The 22,929-nt window shown below is 36.5% G+C and overlaps 1 protein-coding gene across 1 annotated transcript in view; it reads right to left on the minus strand.

Moving 5' to 3' along the window:
• The window catches only part of PRIM2 (DNA primase subunit 2), a 127,839-nt gene that overhangs the window by 98,983 nt on the left and 5,927 nt on the right, over nt 1-22,929 (minus strand). The window contains exons 5-7 of the mRNA XM_082481033.1: nt 22,032-22,152; nt 4,567-4,662; nt 3,559-3,696 (exon numbers count right to left, since the gene is read on the minus strand). Coding sequence (XP_082337159.1) covers nt 3,559-3,696; nt 4,567-4,662; nt 22,032-22,152 — 355 coding nt within the window. The remainder of the gene's footprint in view (nt 1-3,558; nt 3,697-4,566; nt 4,663-22,031; nt 22,153-22,929) is intronic.

Below are 22,929 nucleotides of genomic sequence, written 5' to 3' on the forward strand. Positions count from 1 at the left end.
TGTACAATACTTTCTTTAAAAGTGTATTCTTATAGTTTCACTGAAATATAATTGATGATTATAGTTTTGTTCCACTGAAAACTACACTAATTATCCAGCTACCAAGTGTCACACTCCAGTTGTGCCTCTGTTTGGTATAACAGAGTAATGTCAGATTGACCTCCGTAGAACATGATGGATTTTTGGCCTTCATTTCTGAAAGACTCAATTTAATAATATTCCTAGCATCTCTCAGCTGTGCACTATGTTGGCTAAAATTAGCTGGAACAGCTTATTAAATGTGGTTTCGCAAACTACATTAGTAATCAAAACCCCACAACTTCAATCAGGAGCTTTGGCATAGGACAGAAATCACTAATCTTCTTTTATTCCTTACTCTGAAAATATGGTGAAGTTTAAAAAAAAAAGGTATGTATTAAAACTAAAAACCTGAAATACTGCAATAACTTAAAACATAGCCGTTCTACAGAAGATATTTTCCAAACTCATCAGTGTTAAAATTTCTAAACTATGATTACAGAGGATAACATAAAGAAGTACTTCTTTACTATAAAGCAGCTATTATCTTTACCAACGTAACCTGGGTTAAATGCATTATATATAAGATAGCCTGTGTTCACAAGAAAAAGTTGCAAATTTTTCCTCAAACTGAATAGTCAGGTAGTCTACTCATTATGGTTCCTACTGTTTTTCAGACTTTCCTCAGCTACTCACACAACAGGCAAATTCCAGAAGTCCATGAAGCTTCTCAAAAGTATTTCAAACAGATGGAGATAACCTGTGTACTCAGCCATATTTCTATAGACTACATTAATTGTTTTTAAATCCCATAAAAGTGTTATCAGCTTTCATCAAGAACATTATGCATCAAATGAAATAAAGGATGTCTCTAGTTGCAGTTGTATTAAAGAGTCCTAATGGAAGTGTTCACGAGTATCACCGTTTTCATTGCACGTTAAATAATCCCACAGACTCTAGTTATATTCAGAATTAACAAATTAGAAAATTAGCATACTGGTAGCTTCTTAAAGAAATGCATTTTTACTTCACACTGTTTACTAAACGCTCATGGTCAACCTTGATATTAAAGTGACATAGCAATATATGGCTTTGAAAACATTTTTAAAAAAACAATCCAAACTACTTTCATGTTATTCAATGACGTATTTTCTAGGACTTTCTAGTGCTGTGCATTATACATGATCACCAGCTTTTAAAACCTGTGAATCACAGAATCACAGAATTATCAGAGTTGGAAGGGACCTCTAGAGATCATCTAGTCCAACTCTCCTGCTAAAGCAGGATTGCCAGAGCACATTACTCAGGACTGCATCCAGGCGGGTCTTGAAAATCTCCAGGGAAGGGGACTCCACAACCTCCCTGGGCAGTCTGTGCCAGTGCTCTGTCACCCTCACCGTAAAGAACTGTTTCCGTGTATTTGAACGGAACTTCCTGTGTTCTAACTTGTGCCCATTGCCCCTCGTCCTGTCACTGGGAACCAATGAAAAGAGCTTGGCTCCATCCTCCTTCAAGCCACCCTTTAGATACTTGTATGCCATAATAAGGTCTCCCCTCAGCCTTCTCTTCTCCAGGCTAAAGAGTCCCAGCTCTCTCAGCCTTTCCTCATAAGGGAGGTGCTCCAAGCCCTTAATCATCTTAGTTGCCCTTCGCTGGACTCGCTCCAGCAGTTCCCTGTCCCTCTTGAACTGGGGAGCCCAAAACTGGACACAGTATTCCAGTTGTGGCCTCACCAGTGCCGAGTAGAGGGGGAGAATGACCTCCCTTGACCTACTGGCCACACTCTTCCCTATGCAGCCCAGGATTCCATTGGCCTTTTTGGCGACAAGGGCACATTGCTGGGCCATGGATAATTTACTGTCTACCACAACCCCCAGATCCTTCTCCTCCAAGCTACTTCCCAGCAGGTCAGCCCCTAACCTGTACTGGTGCCTAGCATTCTTCCTCCCCAGGTGCAGGACCTTGCACTTGCTTTTGTTGAACCTCATTAGGTTCTTCTCTGCCCAGCTCTCCAGCCTGTCCAGGTCACGCTGGATGGCAGCACAGCCCTCTGGGGTGTCAGCCACCCCACCCAGTTTGGTATCATCAGCAAACTTGCTGAGGATACACTCTGTCCCCTCATCCAGGTCATTAATGAATATATTAAACAAAATAGGACCAAGTATTGACCCCTGGGGGACACCACTGGTTACAGGCCTCCAACTAGACTCTGTGCCACTGATCACAACCCTCTGAGTCCTGTCCCGCAGCCAACTCTCAATCCACCTCACTGTCACCTCGTCTAGCCCATACTTCCTCAGCTTCCTAATGAGGATGTCATGGGAGACAGTGTCAAAAGCCTTGCTAAAGTCAAGGTAGATGACATCTACGACTTTCCCCTCATCCAGCCAACCAGTTATAACATCATAGAAAGCTATCAGATTGGTCAAGCACGATTTACCCTTGGTAAATCCATGTTGACCACTTCCAATAACTTCCTGTTCCTCAACGTGTTTGGAGATGACATCCAGAATGAGTCGCTCCATTACCTTCCCAGGGACAGAGGTGAGACTAACTGGTCTGTAGTTCCCTGGGTCCTCCTTCTTGCCTTTTTTGAAGACTGGAGTGATGTCGGCCTTCCTCCAGTCCTCAGGCACCTCTCCTGTTCTCCATGACCGTTCAAAGACGATGGAGAGTGGTCTAGCAATAACATCCGCCAGCTCTCTCAGCACTCGCGGATGCATGCCATCAGGGCACATGGACTTGTGAATGTCCAGCTTGGCCAAGTGGTCTCTGACCCGGTCCTCCTCAACTGAGGGAAAATCTTCCACTCTCCAGACCTCCCCCTTTGCCTTCAGAGTGTGGGATTCATGAGGGACAGCTTTAGCAGTGAAGACCGAAGAAAAGAAGGCATTCAGTAACTCTGCCTTCTCTGCGTCCTCCACCACTAGGGCACCTGTCTCATTCACCAATGAAGAGTCTAATATTGTAAAATGAGCAATTCCTAAATTGATCACCAAATTACCAACAGAACATTCATATATAGGATTTACCATAGGTGTCCTAACTAGATTTGATACCTCAAACATTCATACGAAGACTTTATTTTTGCCTGACATGTTCTGACTTATCTTCATTTCGGTTTTCATTAACAAAAGAAAAATGGAAAGAAACCTACAAATCACTATTTTACTTGCTTTAACAAAAAACTGTTGCAAAATGTTGTGGGATAAAAGATTGATACAAAGAGGAAAAATCAGTTGTCTGTATGGGGATAACATTTTGAATGAAAAGTCATGTTACTCTATGCAGGAAACAATTTTAAAATCCTCTAGCAGGAATTTCTTTATAATGCACATCACATGCTAAATTCCATTTAAAATTAATGAACTCTCAGCTTGTAATGAAGTTCTTTTAAATGCCGTCAGCACTTTTGATAAGGTTTCTGGTATTCTCCAGATGGAAGTAGACAAATTTAAAAATCCAAAAGGCTACCACTGTCCAAGACTGTCACTAAACAATGCAACAAAAGTTGTAGAATTCAGACTTTATCAGACTTACCGCCAGTGCTTTAGATAACTTTGTTCTATAGTTATTCAAAACAATTGCATCAATCTCCTTAAGTGGCACATATGCAAAGCCATCTTTAATAAACACTCTTCTGGCTCTAAATAGATCCACGGCATCTGCAAGTCCAACCTGAGAAAGAAGAAAAACCCACACCATGGAACAGCAAGATAATACATTAACAATGTTTACAACCCTAAGATTCAAGATGGACCAATAAAGCCTTAACTCATTGTCTGTCTTTTAACAAAGCTCTATCCATGCAAAATGCAAAGATTTTGAAATTAAATGCTGACTCTCGAATAGCTGATCATTATTTTGGTGGAAAAATATCGTTTACTTACAGAAAGTCATGCAAGTAGGCAAAATAAGCTACTTTAAAGTTTATATCGATGATTATTAGGCCAATTTTGTAGCTTTGCATCACTTACCTACTTGATATTTGAAAATGGACTTCTGTTGTCCTTCTGTTTCAGACATCTTGAAATATGTGATTCATGTAAGCTATATATAAAAGGTCTTGGAAACAGATCTGGAACCCAGTCAACTTCGCTCCAAAGAAGAATCCCTGGGCTACATCACATACTTCTTTCCTCTCCCCTTGTTCTCTTGCAAAAAGTATTTCAGACTAATATAATCAGACCAAACCTAGTTTCAGTAACAGAAGTTCAAGAATGTCTCCATCCTGAAGAGTCTGTCAGCCAGGCAAGTTAAGTCATTTGTCTGGGAAACTTTAAAACGTAAGACCGTTTTTGTGGCAAAAGATAAGGGATGGCACAAGAGGACAGAAGACATTAATAGCAGCTTAAAGTTCCCTTCATTCTCCCAGTCTCTCCGTCAACCCTTATACTGACATGAAAAAGAACTCACTGTAGTGCCAGTTAATTTAGATACTTTGATTAACTGTTAGCAATAGTATTATGTAAACTTAAAATTAGTAACTCCAAGTTTAACTGAAAAAGAACGAATGCAAATCTGTGGAACTACTCAATTTCTACTTACCTTGTAGAACATTTGTTCTTTTACTTTAGTCATACTGAGGCCAGGGGTTGACATATACAGCTCATTTGCCAATTCATTTTTCAGGTCTTCACTAATCTAAAATTAAGAATTTGGTTTTATACTGCTGAAATACTTCAGAATAAGGTGGGTGTTTTTTAATTAACATGAGCTAAAAGATTACTTAATCTGTAAATACATCATCACTTTAAACATTAACACAAGAACTATAAAACATACTTTTTAAAAGTCAACCTCTTCAAAATAAAACTTGTGACAATCCTTGCTCATACCTAGATTTACAGGATGCACTAAAACAAAGTATGATGACTCAATAGCAATTAGTAAGGATTTAAACAACTTTGTCTGAAAAAACATCAGTTTCAGCTCGTTTTTAAATCCAGACTTAAAAATACATATCATCTTATATTCACGGATTTATCTCTCTTTTTTTTTTTTTTGAGGAGCAAGAACAATGGTTTACTTATTGTTCTCTAAATGTTAGTGCTTTTCCAGTTCTTGAAACAGGTAAGTTAAACAGCAATGCTCTAATTTAACAATGTAAAGTATTTAAGCCAAAATTTCTAGCTTGAAAAATCATGGACAATGTTATACTTCATAATATGTAAACTTAATTACTGCATACACATAAATATATGTATTATGCTTTTTGGCTACTTAATAATGCACCAAATACAACAGAGGAGCCACATTTAAAATTAGCATATTGTAATTATTTTACTAGTCAATAAATCATTTAGGGCTTTTATTCAACAGAAAATAATTAACAACAAAATTTGAAATCAAATTGTTCTGCTTTAAATCATGATTAAGCTCAGGCTTTAAAACCTGAAAAAGTAATAAATAAAAAAAAAAAGTAAATCATAAATAATCCATTCTGATAAAACAGATCATACATACCAGTAATCTTGCAATGACACCTAGTAACTTTACATGCAACAACAGTCTTAAATATCTGCAGAATATGTTCTTGATAAAGTATAATGGAAGTAGTCCCTGACTGAAAGGGATTAAATGTTAAGGAACACAGAATACCTTCCCAAAACATAGATGGACACAGAGGCCACCAAAGTATAACACAGCGTGTGACACTGCTCTACCTAAACTGGACGTGTGCTCCAGTACCTATGGAGAGGTGATACAAAGCTGCAGTCAGGATAGCTGTTAGAGACTAGTCAGGAACTAAGCCAAGGCTATCACATGTAATAGATACCCAAACTCCGAACACAAGATAAAAAAAGGCACTCAGTGTCCTTCCTCTCCATGGAAAGCAATGTGCATAAGCAGTTCGGTTTCTTCTCTGAGTGAGGCAGAATATCTAATTTGTTGACTAACACTTCTATGCAGTTATACAGGCATTTAAACAAAACTTTTTTCCTTCTTCTCAGTTGAAAAACTGAGAAAATGAAACAAAACACCTTTCTTAGAAGTCATAGGAAGGACCTTTTAATTTCAAACTTGAAGGAACAGCTCAGCAAATCCCCTCTATGAAAGTGATTTGATAGATGCATATGAAATGGCCGAGGCAGCTACGTGTACAAGGCTTATGGTTACCCTGTCCGCATCTTGATGTAATCTATAGTACTCTCTCAGGAAAATCAGCTTTAAAAAATAACCATAAAGCTGCTAACAAGGCAGAAGAATGTAACTTTGAAGACAGAGGAAATACACACAGTAAAATGATATTTCTGCATGTGAAAATCTAACTTTCAGGGAAAATCAGCCTGGATGCCATCTGGTGCAACCTGCTGTAGGTGACCCTGCTCTGGCAGGGGGGTTGGACAAGATGATCTCCAGAGGTCCCTTCCAACCCTGGCCATTCTGTGATTCTGTAAGGAAACCGTTTTTCTTTAACAAAGTAGCTGTATCAAAACAATTAAACGTGTTTGTGTACATTATATGAGAAAACACTTTCTGTAAAATACTCTCACTCACAATCTTATTCTTGTTAGTCTGTGAAAGATTCCCGCTTCAAACGTGACACCCTGAAGCTATATACAAATTTCACATGGTGCTATCAAAACCCTGCTTCTCCTTCCAGATGATGTATTTCTTGTTTAAATAAGTATAAATCTAAGTCACCACATCAGCCTTCAAGCTTGCCTTTCACCCAGTGTGGACCAAAGTTTTAATTTTAATTCCAGAATAGTGACTTCCATTTTTCAAATGTAAGAGTTTTATGCTTTCTCAGTAGAAACTACTTAAGAGAGCCCAGTCTACCGTGTCATTCCAAACCCTCATTGAAATAGTCTTCAAATAAAAATAGTACAACATATTGTATAGCTATAGTGGTTACAATTGCATTATTTCTTCTAGGGTGTCTCACTAAAAAACAAACCACGCCAAGGATAGGGTTTTATTTTTACAGGAAGCCACTAAAACAGCCCAGTGACTGCTTTACAGACAGGCTTGCAATACTGGGAGAAGAACGAGAAGAGGGAAAGGCAAGGATTCCTTGTTTATTTGTTTTTCGAAAAACAATTCGCTCATTTTCATCAACAAAACCATTTTATTCAGTATTACATTTAATTTCAAGAGGTTTTTTATCTTTTAATATACACATAAAATAATTACACTGACTCCAACCTTCACCAGCTGTCCAGATCCTTCTTTATTAGCAATTTGACCATATCAATCCTGTACAGATGTAAAGTCAAAGTGATTTTTATATTTTCTTACATCTCACTAGCAAACAATTTAGCACTGTTGGGGTAAAAGCAAAGCTGGTGAAACCTCCAGAAAAATAAGTTAATGGGCCATGACTAAAGATTTGGATAAGATTGTGGACAGTGTTACAGAAAACACAGTTTCATCAGAACTTGTATTTTTTAAACAAACACAAATATTATCTCAAAACAATATTCATCATGTAAGTAAATAATACTTAAAAAGCTGTTAAATAATTTACCCTTACATCCTCAAGTGTCTTATACGTTAGGCAAACCTTAAGCAGCCCTACCAACACTTTGCTCCTTGCCTTTTCACCAAATTCATATTGCCACAGTGTTTTCAGCTAATGGAAAGAGAGGAAGAAACAAGGATATCGCTAGCCCCTAACTAAAGCTAGGAGATGACTCCGGAACGCATTTAAAAATAGAACTTGCTTCCCTAAAGACTGGAACATTAAAAATAACGTTGCATTGCTATTAAGGATTTCACCACTTTCACATAAAATTGTGTAAAATTGATTGAAGCTGCATTGCAATGAAAATAAGCTCCCTATAGTCTAAACTCAGACTCAAGCTTTCAGTTAGGCCATGCCTGTACCTCTGTATACAGAGCATAATGAATCATATATCCAAATTTTTCTTGATTCATGGAAGCTGGAAAAGCTTTTTTTTTTCTTTTCTCTTTTTTTAAATTTTAATAAGAACACTACAATTCATACATTTAATAATTTCATCTCTAAAAGGGCACCCACAAGAACACATTCCGGTAATCATTAAAAAATCAGACACAATTAAATACAGCTTTTAGGATTCTAATCAAGATTAGAAAGATAAGTAGGCTGCTTAACTTTTGACAGTGCTCAATGATGTTCACCAGATAAAATGCTGTGATGTTCAAAACATTTTAAAAAAAACAAAACACAACGAAACAAAAAAACCCACACCAAACACAAACACCAGAGTTGTTCTGATGGTGTCATCTGGTGCTCATCTGACTCTCCACACTGAACTGATTCAACTCACCCCACAGAAAACAATTCATTAGTTTTGCCTCATTAGTTTGTTACCAGTTTATTAAAACTGAAACTGCTTATCACCAAGTCAGTCTTTGCTTTGCTCAAGCAAACAACAGTACCACCAGGAAAAGGATCTTCCCTTTTCAGTGACAATGGGTCACCTATCATAGCTTGAAACAATTCAACACTTCATCATATGTTTCTGAGTCTTAGAAAAATTGGAAAAATCAAGACATGAAAAAGGAAGGGACAAGCGGTAAGGAAGCAAGCAAGGATTTGGGACAAGTTGCATTATTTCTAGTTTTCTTGCTTTCTACGTGAGGTTTATTCATTGATTTTTAATCACAGAATTGTCCTGGAAACACAAAGTCACATAAATTTAGTTAAAACATGAATAATTTAATAAGTAAGGCTTGGTTAAACAAACACTGGATGTGAGGCAGTCCAAAAACCGCAAAATAAATTTGATATCCCTACTCTGGTTTAATGAAGAGATAAAGATGCACGCACACATTATACAACTATACATGCACAACTACTTAATTTTGCTGTTTCTAAGTCTCCCATTAAGGAACAAGAACTCAACGCATTAAGTCTTTTCCTTTGCCAAGACTCAGCTTCATGTATTTACATGCACACGTCACTGGTGTCCTTAGCAAGTGAAATTTTTAAAACTTGCTTTCAGCCACTGAGCAGCTAGTACTTAAACGGCACAACACAATTCTCAGAAAGAGATGGCGTCAGTCTCTCAATACTGCACTATATTGCAATTTTAAGTATGAAACAGACGAAACAATCATTTCCTAGCTAATCTTCTCCATTGCCACATCACAGTACAAGCTAATACAAAAGTGTTAACCTAGATACTATTAAATTTAAGAATATAAATTTAAAGTGTATTCAGCCAGTTAATGACTACTAGCTTGATTAGGAAAGTCCATCATTCCCAGCTGTCCTACCAAAAGTAGGAAGAGGCTCACAAATCTGATGATAACGTGTCTTAAGAGACATCAATTCCATTTTGGCCAGGCACAAATGAATTAAGAAGAAAATTTTATTTGCCATGGTACTACGACTTACAATTTTAGCTCAAGTTCAGGCTGCTGACATCCCTGAAAATATAAAGGGCTGCACTTAGAATTATTATGTATTCTTATCCATTGACTGAAATGTTGTTTGGACTCTTTTTAAAGTCAGAAGTGGGCACAGAAAGGACATTTTATGGATCTTCCTCAGCTCTGCAGCTAATTCATGGTTACCGTAATCCCAGAGAAACTCAGTGACACAGGTCCAGTTAACTACATTCCTGACAAACATTTCCCTACATTCACGAAAAGGGAAGCTGAACAAAACAATTACTATGGATTCCTCTAGAAACATCACCACATACGTATTAGAGTCGCACATGACTGAAGAACTAATGGAAGATCCTTATGAGAAATACAGCAAGTTTTCTTCCATTTACAAATCGGGACGCTGACATCAGACTCGGTTTTACAGAGACTTAACAGATGTTTCTCTAGATTCAATCACAGGATTACCAGGGAAGAGTATTTCTTTGTTTGCAGACCATTTCATGAAGCTTATGTCCACAACAGTCGCTAGTAAATTCTACCTGCAGTGTAATTACATCCTACACAAACTATCCTATCAGCTTTTATGCTGCTGTACTAAGGAATAATATAAACATTGCCAAAGTTACTGCACTCACTGCTATGTGAAGAATAAATTCATTTTGGAAACATGCTTAACCTCAACCACTACACAAGAACTTGATTAATACCTTGATTATCCGAAGAATTTATTTTCCTCTTGAATAACATAAGGATATAATTTTTAAAAATACACATTGATTTCCCAATTTTCTCTTCCCTTATGCCCCAAAAGAATGTCTAAAGTATTTATATTAAAAAGAGAGGACACTTGGTGACACAATTCTCCTTGTCTATACTAAGTTTCTTCCAGGAATCCAGTTGCTACGAACTGAGGATCTACAAGGATCAGGTTAGGACTTGCTGTTCTTTCATTATTTCCAAGCCATTAGATAAATGGCAGCCAAGTGTGACCTGATCAACTGCTGTATGCTACAGCACATTATCACAAGCTGAAGAACGTGGTGTAGAAGATAACTACTCTTCGCTGCATTTCTGGTGCAGCTGCTACTTCACACTACTTCAGAAATCCAGGGTTACAGAAGAATAACTGCCTCGGGATTCAGACTGTATTCCAAATGTTTTCTGGTTGTTTTCAGTTAGATTAGGAGGAAGAATGTTTTTATTCATCATCTCATTTTTATTGTAGCCTTCTTTGCCATTTTTATTTCAAAGCACGTAACTTTTTCAGAGCAGGAAGAGAATGTACTTCAAACCGAAAGAGCATGTATAGTACCAGTGCAGAAGGATTCCACCTTACATTGGACTCTAAAGGTCCCATTTTAACACAAATGATGAACCACACAAAGCTATTTAGTAAAAATTACAGTGCTTTAGTGCACTAGAGGGAGCATAAGTAACTGTACAGTTTGTGTTTTAGTTTGACTTTAGTTTCACAAGTCAATTTTAAGCAATAAAAGCTATCTTCTAAGGGTCCATTTAGATTTCTGCAGATAATCAGCATCTGTTTCTAATCAAACTGAGATGATTACCAAATTAAAACTTTTAATTAGCATTTTGCATCATTTACAAACTGTTGTTCATTATGTTTATGAAGGTGAAAAGGGACATCCCCACTAGCTATATATTCTTCAATCACATTTATTACTTAATTCCACAATTTTATAGAACATCACCAACACCGTATGTGCAAATAAATACATGCAGCTAGAATTACTGCAGCAAAATGCTAGTTTTCTCCGTGACTAATAACAAAGTCATGCTTATAGTTCAAGGAGCCATTGGAGTAGGGTAAATAAAGACCACCTCCCTCATCCATCCTGCCAGTGCACAAAAAAATGGCAAGTGCATGTTCTACCCTCCTTCCACCCAACATTTCTCCCTCTTAGATTTAGGAGATGTATTTATATTCTCCCATGAATCAAACTTTATTTGAAAAGTCTGTAAGAGAATGCTACAATTTATTTTAAGCCTAAATGTTTTAAATCGGACCTCACCCCATCTACCCATCCCTCACTATGTTAGCTCACTAGAACACTCTGGTTGCTTTGCAATCAACCCAATTATTTTGGGTTGCAGCCAGTTAGTAAAACTGCTTTGCAAAAGACGTTACTTTGCAAACAGACCTCCCAGTTGGCCTCCCAAATCCTCAGGCTGCAGCACAATGGCCTGAAGAGTACTGGTTAAACTGGATTCCTACCCTGCCAATACTTCCGAGGAAAGAGGTCTCCCTAGGATTTTCTTCCTCCAATACATAACTACAGTCAACTACAAGAGGTAGCTATAAACCTGGATATAGTATTTTGGTTTTTTTATTTGGAACAAAACCCCAATTTTTAAAAAAGGAACAGTCAATTCTGTGACAAAGCCGCCACTTGGTTTCACTTAAATCTATCTTCTGACACTTGAATGATTAAACTGAGAAATATATTACTTCCTTTGAAATTAAGTACTTTAGGATAAGACTAACCTTTTATGTTTTTTATAGTGCTCATGGTATACATGTTTCCTTGTCTTATTTAAAAAAATTCTAGCATTTAGGAAAAAAACCCCAAACATCCTACTCCTAAGCATTTCCACATAAAATTTTGTTTCTATTATGACTTTAAGCATGGAGCTAAGTGACAGAATACACATTTTTAGCTTACTTTGGCAATAAGGCACTATTTCCCACTTAGACAGGCATCACTTCTGACCTTTGCTGTCACCTGTAAGACAAACATCCTTGGTTTTCAAGCAAAGGGACAAACCTAAGATTCAAGTAGCAGGAAACCAAGATAAAATTCAGAAACATTTCCTTCACAAATGTAAACTGCAGTCTACTAAGCCAAGATAAAACAGTAACTATGTCTGAAGTTTCCACGCATTAAAATTAGGCTCTAGACAGTTTTCACTTTTAAGCATTTTTCCCCATCCTGTTTGGGAAAGGAAGAAATATTGTTTGATGCCTCCAAAATGCAAAGCCATACACCAAATCAGAAGAACTTTTTGGATTATACACCTCATACCAAAATGGATAATTATAGTCACAGCCTCTTCGTGGCTAAACAAGATATTAACTATTTTCTTTTGCCTATATCTGTCCTTACTACAGACACAAATTAGTCCCATTCTCATTAATCCAAAGCTGACTTTAGGGTCTTCTGTACCCAATAAAGGCAGTCCTAAAACATTTTTTCAAGAAGATAAACTACAAATATTTATACAACTGCTCCACTACTGAGATAAATGCTTTTGAAGAAAGCATAATAGTGATATCAGAAAGTCTCTCATAGAAGTGCTCTGATCATAAAAATGGAAATTAAAGAAGTTTAATTTCTACTGCTTAAAGCTGCTAAAAAAGCACTTCAACCGCAACATCAAAGAGCTACAGTGGAAAAAAAAAATTAACTCTAACACTAATGCATTTTGCTCTTTCCTTTCATTTCACAGTTCTTATTCTTTCCTCTCAAACGCTAGCTAATGCTCTGTAGGTGCACTACAGAGCATTAGCTCCCCCAACTGACTATTCCCATCTGTTATTCCTTCCCCATTACTATGATCCAAAGCATTTTATTAAAACAATGTGCTTTATAACAGCATTAAAAAAATTAAGATGGTTAATTTTGCAACAACTGGCAGTTACCCAAAAATAAGGCATCTAACCTAGAAATTTTTTAAAAAGTCATAATATTTTTTTAAATTTCAAGAGTCTTTTCAGAAGTGAAGACATTTTCAGATATTTTAAACAGGCTCTTTTATGCTCTATGGAAAGGAAACAGCAACACAGAAAGATGTATTCAAGAAGAAATATACTACACTGAAGTTTCTTTCTTCTGTACACTGCAGAAAAATAACAGAACAGAAGCACTGCGATCTAAATTCAATTATACGTCATCCTTATACCACAGATAAAGACATGATAGTAACTACTAATTTTCATTTCTTGGGGAAGCAACAAAGAGGAAACATGTCTATTTCAAGGAATGAACAATCTTAAGATAAGATGAAGGAAGGGTCACAGGAAATCTGAACAGTCAAGATGATAACCAGAACATCACTGAAAAATAAATTTAGGATAAAACTTTACATTCTCTTCCACTCCACATCCCAATGTATCAAGTTAAATTCCTGGAAAGGTCCAGCAACAAATCAAAGCATCTGATAGCACTTAGGAGAAAACAGGGGAGACAAATAACAGCCCACGTGGATCTGTCAAAAAACAAATTCTGTTAAGCTAGTCTCACTGTCTTTATAACAGTGCAACAGGCTTCAGGGATAGGGAAAAATGCAGGTGTCATATCAAGTCAAAAACCCTTAAAGTCACTTTCACAAGACACTTTCACAAATAAATGACCAATCAGTTCCACTGAAACTCCTATAACCTGGCTGTAAAACCAATTGGAAGAGCCATGCATGGAAGAATTTAACTCAAAAATAGAAGGAGATATTAGGTCAAATTCCACAATTATTTGATTTTAAACTAAATTTTAATATTTTAGTTACTAAGCTGCACATTAAAATAGGAGCAGATTACATCTTTAAATGCCATGAGGCTGGGGACACTGCAGTGGCTCTAGAGGATGGGATCAGGCGAGAGAATCTGGTCGAAAACTGATGGCTGTATTTCAGCAGAGTTTTACATCTGAGCCAGTTCTGTACAAACAGAGGAAGAGCCCACCAACTAGGAGTGCTGAGAAAAGCAGCTGTGTGACCTCCCCATCTCCAGCTTGGGGGTCACTGTATCATGCTCACGGGGGGGGGGGGGGGGGGGCGAAATGCGAAGAATACATTAATTTAATCTCCATGTCATCTTAGAATTGGTAATGGTTCAGCTGGAATATTCTGAGCAGCTAACACTGCACTTAAAAAAAAGATGTTGCCCCACTAAAAAACGGCAAAGGCAAGCAGACAAAAGACTGAAACTCAGATTGAGAGCTTCAAAGGAGATACTTCTGACAGTGCCAAGAAGCAAATGGTATTCTAAGGAAAAGTACAGCTTTGCTACACTAAACCTAAGCTAGAAGAACATCCAAAAGAGAAAGCAGGAAAGATAAAACTAATTGAAAACAAAGAGCTGGTAGCAAAAAACTATTTTTAATATCAGGTAAGCGTTGAGTTGATAATAACAGTGATATCGCAAATCCATGAAAGAAAAAAAAAAAATTGAAGAACTGAATCCTTTTGCCCTCACCACAGAAACAGAACAGAAAAAGGGTAAGTTAAAAGAAAATAAAATATCCACAGCCATACACAATGACAGAAGAGAAGCATGACTGGATAGACTAGAAAGTAGTTTCAGTAGAGGAAGAAAAAGCTGTAGCTGAGAAACAGCAGAAGGACGTTAAGTTGAAGCTAGGACAAATAAAAAGCAAGCATTAAAAAATGCTACGTGCAGTTAATTTAGTGATGAAATATTGAATACAACATTGGCAGGAGAGCTCATTACTTGAACACAGAGAGTGAATTGTTAAATTTTGTTCAAAATTTAAATCCTGTCAAACGAAAGATTATGAACAGCTTAAGTGCGGTATCAGTTTCACTTAAGCAGACTATGGCATGGAATTTAAGAACAAAATAAGACATTGCTTCTGCTGAGATTTGTACGCAGGAAGTAGGAATGCAAGATGCTGAGACGGTTAAGTTAGAGAGGGTTACTTTGTGATTGGAGAAGGAGAACTACACTGATTTGAGAAACAGAAGAGAATAACAAAATGAATATGGCAGACCTGTTACAGGAATTAGAAGTTAAAGGTCCCAGAATATGTGGCAGCTGTCTAAAAATGAATTAGAAAAGTGACAGTTCCTATATGAAATGTTCTCTGAAAAGGCAATGAAGAGGAAAGTTCTGTTCATTGTCATTTTAGGGAACAGAAGGATTGAGCAACAGCTGAGGAAGAAGTCAAATTCATAGAAAGAAAATACGTTAATAAATGAAAAGAAAGATAATTTAGACTTCCGCTAGTAGAGTTTCCTTCTAAGAAAACATTACTCCAAATATTAATTTACAGTAACTGGCATGTTAGTTGCCAATCCAGGGGACTCCACTTCTAACTATTGAGCAAAGCTCAGATAGCAGCATGACAAGGTAACTTTTGAGCCAATTTCTTCTTCAATGCTATAAACCACAAGTTGGCGTATATTAGAAGAGGAAAAAAAAGTGTAAATAAAACTCTAAAGAGAATACTCTCATTGCTTTTCCAAAATATCTTAAAAACAACTGCTGAAATAAACAGAATATATTAGAGGTGCCTATTTATATTTCAGAAGCATGCAAAAATCCAGCGTAAAATCTAGGAGTTACTATGCAATATGACATATAAAGACACAGCCTTAAAGGGCAAGAAAAGATAAGCAGCATACAGAGCGAAGGAAAGAATAAATGTACTCTTTTTATGGCTTCAGGTTATCATCATCATGATTAATTACTTCCCCAGTGTTAGGTCCTGCAAGATCAAATATGTGAACAATAGGAAGCTCAACACCTTAATTCAGGAATTTCTAGAACACCAATGACCCAGATATCTTGCAGTTTTCCTCAAACTTACAGACACATTGAAAGCTTTTCCATAACAACTTGTGGCAGTTGCTATAAATATTCTGATTATGTCAAAAGGGCTATCAGAACATCAAATCAATAAACTAGGATTTATCTCACACTACGAAGGTCTAAAAGCACTATTATAACAAAAAAGTCTAAGTATGATCATTTCTCCAAGGCTTCTGATATGGGCATGCATAACCAGCAACAAGAAAAAAGGGAAAAGGACGAGTGAAAAGGCTGGGGTAAGAACAGGGGGAGGAATGAAGGGGTGCATACATAGCAGGGCATGTGGAAAACCACACAGACAACCAATCGCTCTGATAAAGTTACATGACAAAATGGGCCTCGGGCACAATGTCAACTAACTCCAAACAGGTCTTGTACCACAAATCTAGCAGAAATAAAATCATGCACTCCTAACTTAAACAAAGGAAAACATCAGATGCCCACAGCTTGTGGCAAGAAAGAAAAACAAACTCTCTAGTTAAAGCCCAGGTGTCACTTACCTGTAAAACCATTTGTTTAATATATTTCCTTCATATACTGAAGAACTTACTTTGGGATTAAAATATTTTCTTCAATTACTATAATATTTAAAATATTCATTATATTTCCCTTTAAATATCTTTAAAATCTGTATTAGTGGCTTTTACTGCCAGAATCTGTCAGGCATTATTGCTATAATTACTCATTTATAGTAAGATTTTAATGCTTTAATCTCCTAAATTAATGTAAATCTCAACTGCACACCTGTGTTTATATATTCTCTTTGATGGGCTCTGTCACCTTAAATGTCAGCATTTACTTCTCTTGAGTGCTGCTTAAGGATTTCCTGTGCTCCCTATGTGACTGACTTTGCACATAGATGATTTAATGTGCCTTGAGAGCTGAAAATTACATGCCATACATAAAAAGCTTCAGTATTTATCTAGATGATGACAGCACTGTCCCTTAAAAACCTTTTTTCTTTCTATTTTTTTAAAGTACATAAAGTATAGAATAGACTGAAAACATTCTGAAATACCTTCAGAACCATTCCATGATTCCCCTGTTACTGTGATAGAAAACCATTCAACACATCAAGGAAAACACTCTCAAAGTACAAATTAAAAGTAAGCGAGCTCTAGAAACAGGGAACAGACTAGTAAGTATTTCTTGTTCACAGGAAAAAAAAAAAAAATCAAGAAACAATTACACAGCAAAATCTTCCTCTCCTATTGAATGTCCCATATTAAAGTGTCAAGAAAGGCAATGTAGCACTTCTTTCAGGACAAGGAAACATCAAAAGCAACAAACTCTCACATCTGAACACATTCAAATGCTGACAAACCACATAACACTAAAATAACGAACGTATATGACCAGGTGAAAAAGGGGCGAGTCATGGATCCATGTGTGGTGTGTTTCTTTTTAAAGAAAAAAAAGTAAGTTTAGTTTTGAGGCAAGACCAGTCTTCCAGTCTCTTCTCCCTTAAGCCGTTCCCCAAAATTTGGTGGTCACCTGACAGCAAGCTATCTATGAAGTATTACATAAAATGTCAAGACAGACAAGATTACAGACTTAGGTCCAGAAATTGAAGTGTCAAACAAGGATAAAAATAAGCTTTACTGAACAAGACAACTGCAGAATTACTGAATAGAAAGTTTAACAAATGTTCCTTTAAGGCCAATGCTGTAAGCTGAACAACTAGATCCTTTTTGCAAGGCAGCTGGATTTTAACTAACGTGAAGCAAATGCTACTCAAGTTGCCATTTTCCCAGGGAACAGGTAACATCAATAGAAATACCCCACAACTGGCTATCAGTTAGATGACACTGCTCTAAGAAAACTACATTTTCAATGAGCTAGTAAATATCTATAATAATATTTTATCAAAATATTATTTCCTAAAAGCTGTTATTGTAAAAGTGACATGTAACAAGTTCTGCTCACAGGCCAAGCCTAACCACTCTCAGGAAAACACATGGAAGGGACTTCTGCCAAATAATGGAGTGAGTGAGTGTCTGTGTATATAAAGTAAAAAGTCCAAAAGTTAAATTTCTGCAGTGTCTTCCTATTTACTGAAATGAAGGCTGTATTGTAAACATCACCTTTGACATTATGGTTCAACTACAGCTTAGGAAACACGGGGTAAATTCTGAACTGTTTTAAGCTATCAATACAATAATTTTGAGGGGGAAGCTATTCATGGAAGGTATACAATTGATTTTGTTAAGATAGAAATCATCTTCAAAATTGATCGTTTTAATTTTTAAAAAGATACCAAAAAAGAAATAAATCTAAAAACTTTAGAAGTGTCTGAAAAGCTGTTGGTACTGCATTAGAAAATAAATGACTGCATTAGAAAATAAATGATGGAAAAGAACTAATCAAGAGAGCTACTCCCAGATACTACAAAGTACACTACCCTGTATTATGTTTGCACTATTTGCAAGCAAAACAGCACTTCATCAAAACACTTTCTTTTGCAAAAAAAAAGAACAGTTGTGGTTTGGTATTCTGATTAAGAGCCCAACACTCATTACACTACACAGAATGCTTTAACCAAAAGGAATAAAGAAAATAGTTTCATTCCTGACCCAAACCGTGGCCAAAAATCAAAAGCTGAAGCAAATTACTGCCAGAGATGTTCAATACATTCCCTCAGAAGTTGAGACCACCGAGTTTTTCAAACTGAGGAGTAAAATTTCAAATAATCCTCATCACTCATCAGTCTCTGTTCTTGGGTACAACCTATCCCTTGCCACCAGTGACCTGACAACCTCTTATCCAACCTAACATACCTGTGCTTCAAGAAAAACAAACCACCACTGCCATTTACATAACTTTTCCCCCCTCTGCCATATACAAGTAACTGGAAGAGTATCGGGTGTCAACGGCTCCAGCAGGGTTTCCATTTCAATAACAGTCAAACATCCCTGGCCCCATCCCTGGAGGTGTTCAAGGTGAGGCCGGACGAGGCCTTGGGCAACCTGGTCTAGTGGGAGGTGTCCCTGCCTATGGCAGGGGGGTTGGAACTCGATGATCTTCAAGGTCCTTTCCAACCTAAACCATTCTATGATTCTATGATCTACATCAGAGTTTAAAATAAAAGCATAAATAATTAAAAATTTACAGAATTTGCTGCCCCCCCCCAAAAGAAGGTAAGAAGGAAGTCAATCATTCCCTCATTCCCACCCCCCCACTGTTACTCCTGCTTCCCTTCTACCTTCTACCTTTCTTGACGTTTTATTCAATACCCCATGCTCTACCTCTTGCATATGCTGGCATAAATTGGTAGGATAATATAAACACTAATATTTCAGAGCAGTGTAAAATTTTGAGCAGTGAACCAATGTTCCAGCAGGCTGAGCAGCACCGGTCCAGGCATCTTGCACACTTGCCAGAAAACGGATTGGCGAAAGCTATTTCCTACAAGTGATTAAAATGCAAGCTACCTGTTAGTAATTCAAAAAAGTGTCTCAAATATAAACTCAAAGCAAACTTCATTTTCTTCAGAAAGCCCAGGTTCCAGAAGCTTCTCAAAGAAATACTAAAGGTGGACTAACTTAATGCAGCAACAGCTTTGTGAAAACATTTCAAGGAAGAACTTACCTAAGCTTCAAATTTCAATAATTCATACTACATGTAGAGAAGCTTATTTTCACAAACATTGTAAAAATTGTGAATGATCATAATCCTATGCATATTCAAACACAAATTCATTAGTGTGAAGTCATCATCTTTAATCCGAATACTTTGAGCAGTTTATAGCCTCCCTTTCACAAGCAAAGGGCATCTTTATACCCAGGTGGAGCTCCACAGAGCAAATATTTACTTAATTTAACACACCACGTATTTTGCTCCATTAGCAATACAAATGTCAGTCACATGACATAAGAAATCCTATTATCAAAGTGAAAACATTCATTTTCATTACATTTCATTTCCATTTTTATTTTCAGAAAGTTCTTGTTCTTTGATAAAAATTCTCTTTAATCGTGAGATCAAAACTACTATCACTTCACATTCTTCGCAGCTGACTGTCCTATAAAAAATCTGATATTTTTTCTTCTAGTTGTTAACAACTTCATTCTTTCCAAAGAATTGCTAAATAAGATCTTCAGTGCTACAGTCTTCAAAGATCTTCACAGCTGCTTAAATATTTCCCCTGAGTGAGACTGAAGACTTCTTGATTCTATAAAGCAATAATTCTCTATCTATAATTCACAAAACCTTGGGAATTAGTCTGCAAAACTTCTGCAAAAATTATAAGAATACACATCTCACTTTCCCATGCATGTAAGTAAACATGAAAAGAAGTGACAGTTACTGAATTCTCAGTGTTTAGCTTCACTTTGTTGTTGCTGTAACTGAAGACAACTGTGACAAAACTGTATAAGACAATCCACTTGCTTCCCCTCTCCACAAAAAGTTGACCAGTTCTTTTGTTAAATACTAAGAATCGCTTCTTACAGTGGTTCCTAGAATTGTTAACTGAAGACATAGCTACGCCAGACTACACTGAGATCTGAACTTCAGCAGCTCTAGCTTATCTCAGATTGCAATTCTGAGATGCAGAACCATTACCCAGAAAATGCAAGGCACCTGCCTTCTCTTTAAAAAAAATAACTAACTTTCTTAGGATACCTTAAACAATTAAAATCCAATAGGAGAATACCTATCAGTTTACCAGTACAGAAACTGGATTGCAATATCAGAACTTATTTCCTTTTCCTGGGGATCATTCCCTTTTCTAACAGGTAGAACAGAAACTTTGATTTCCATCTTGTTTTATGCATAGTAAGTTATGAAAACATTGTAACTTCTAACAGAGAAATATGTATAGCACAGTTCATCTTCATTTTTACAAATCCTTTTACAAATCCAACTATTAAAAAAAAAAAAAAATACTGCTTTTACAGTGGTCTTATTTTTCAGTGGCCCCTACATAGCACCATAGAGTTTAGACCTAGTTCAGACACATATGGAATTCCTTAGTAATATTCAAATATTTTACACGATACTGCAAAGAGGGATCAGTTTCACATAAATTCCCACCAGAATTGGAAGGGGGAAAAACAGCAGAAGCAGGGAAGTAGATTTTCAATGAAATGTTGCTTTGTTGCCTCAGTAGGTGTAAGAAAGTAATACCTTCTTAATCATTTTGACGTATTGAAGGTACATTCAATAGCACAGAACCAAGCCATACTCGTAGCTATTTCCAGAAACCTGTAAACATTAATTTATTCTCACAAATCTGAATGCTGAAACTGTGACAGGACAATGAGACTGGGGAATAGGCAGCAGAAATACAGCTCCACAAACACACCATTTGCTGAAAGGTCTGTTGAACCAAAGAATGACATCTCTAATAGTCTCTCAAAGATCCAGGAAAGCCCACGTGTTACTGTTTAGCTAGTCAAATTCATTCTCAACACTGCACAAGTCATGTTTCATCATCAACATGCACTGGTGCCAGATCTTTCAATCCAGCAACATATAATATACAAGTCAGTCACATATATTAGAATATTTAAGCTCTTCTAATTAAGTAGTATTTTAAAAGAAAGGTTTTTTCAGTAGAGTGATGACTGTACATTAATTTTTATTAATTTTACTCTGAGAGCTACAGGCAAAGCTGGAGCTTTCTAACAAAATAGCTTCATAGCTTAGTTCATAGCTGCAGTGCAAAATTTTACTGAAATCATAAATGCAGAAACTGCAATAGAAGTTTTCCTTTAATCCACTCAGACAAATGAAGCTGTATATAACAGTAGGAACTCATTTATAATATCCCTAAAGCATCTCAAAAGCAACAGTTGTTTGTCTATACAGATTTGGTATGTTTAAGGTTTTTCAAAAGTTGGTAAAGAACTAGAATGTAATTACACATTTATCGGTTAAGTGTTGGTTGACTAAAGCAGACTGAACTTCTCTTGTTGCAGCACAAAATTGTATCACTTAATCCTCATTTCTGTGGCATGACTGTTCTCCAAGTTCAGAAGTTCTGTGTGGTTGTTTTTTAAAGCCCTAAGTGCACTGTTTATTTTTTAAACAGAAGTACTACAACTATCTTAATGAGAATTTAAAAAAAAAAAAAGAGGCACATGCTATACAATACAAATTCAAAAAGTAACATACTTACAGCTTCAAAAGATAAGTTAACGTGTTCCAGGAATTTCTGTCTTAAACTGTCAGTGAGTTCATTGAAGCGGTATCGCAAGAGATCCATTTCTTGTTGAAGAAACCAACGCCTGAGATCCTCACTGCAAAGAAATATTTTTTTAAAAAAACATATTATGTTTTCTGATTACACATTCCCTCTTTCTTTATAAACTAGATATTAAACCTAGTGAACACAGCATTAAACGTAGTGCTGCCTTTGGCATGCGACCCACAAACTGAGGAGCTTGGAAGGTAGAAAAACTTCAGGAAGGAACACTCAACCAGAAAAGACTTTTAAAGAGAAGCATGACTGCAGGTGTTTCAGAAGAACAGAGGTAGTCAATCTCAACATTGAAAATTGCTGAACTTAGAATGGAAGTTAATGCTTTTATGACTGATCTTCTGCAGTTCTTCTGTGATTATCTTGGACAGTAACAAAATCCTAGGATGTGACAATTTTACTCTTTTCCTAATTCATCAGCCTTACACTGCATTTGTTTTCCTAAGCAAAAAAAAACTAAGCATATATAGTTACTCTGGAGGCCAGCCAGTCTCCTATTCTTCCTTTCCTTCAGAAGAGTAGATCAAAGGCTGTAATCCTATCTATCAAGTTACCAAATTAAGAAAATATTACTGTTATCTCTAATACAATACACACACGTACCTGGATTCTTCCTACAGTTGACAAACTAGCTGATGAGCTGGCTCAATTTACTGTTTATGTCCAGCATATACTTTATAACTGACTTTCCTAGGAACATCATTATTTATGTTCATTTCTTCCTTATGACTTTGGAAAATTTTGTATCATTTCTAAACCCAAATTACATCTTATACTTGTTATTAACATTTAAAAAAACTGTACACTCTCATTCCAG

Source organism: Vanellus vanellus (genome assembly GCF_965231255.1).
Source record: "Vanellus vanellus genome assembly, chromosome: 3".
Classification (NCBI taxonomy): Eukaryota; Metazoa; Chordata; class Aves; order Charadriiformes; family Charadriidae; genus Vanellus; species Vanellus vanellus.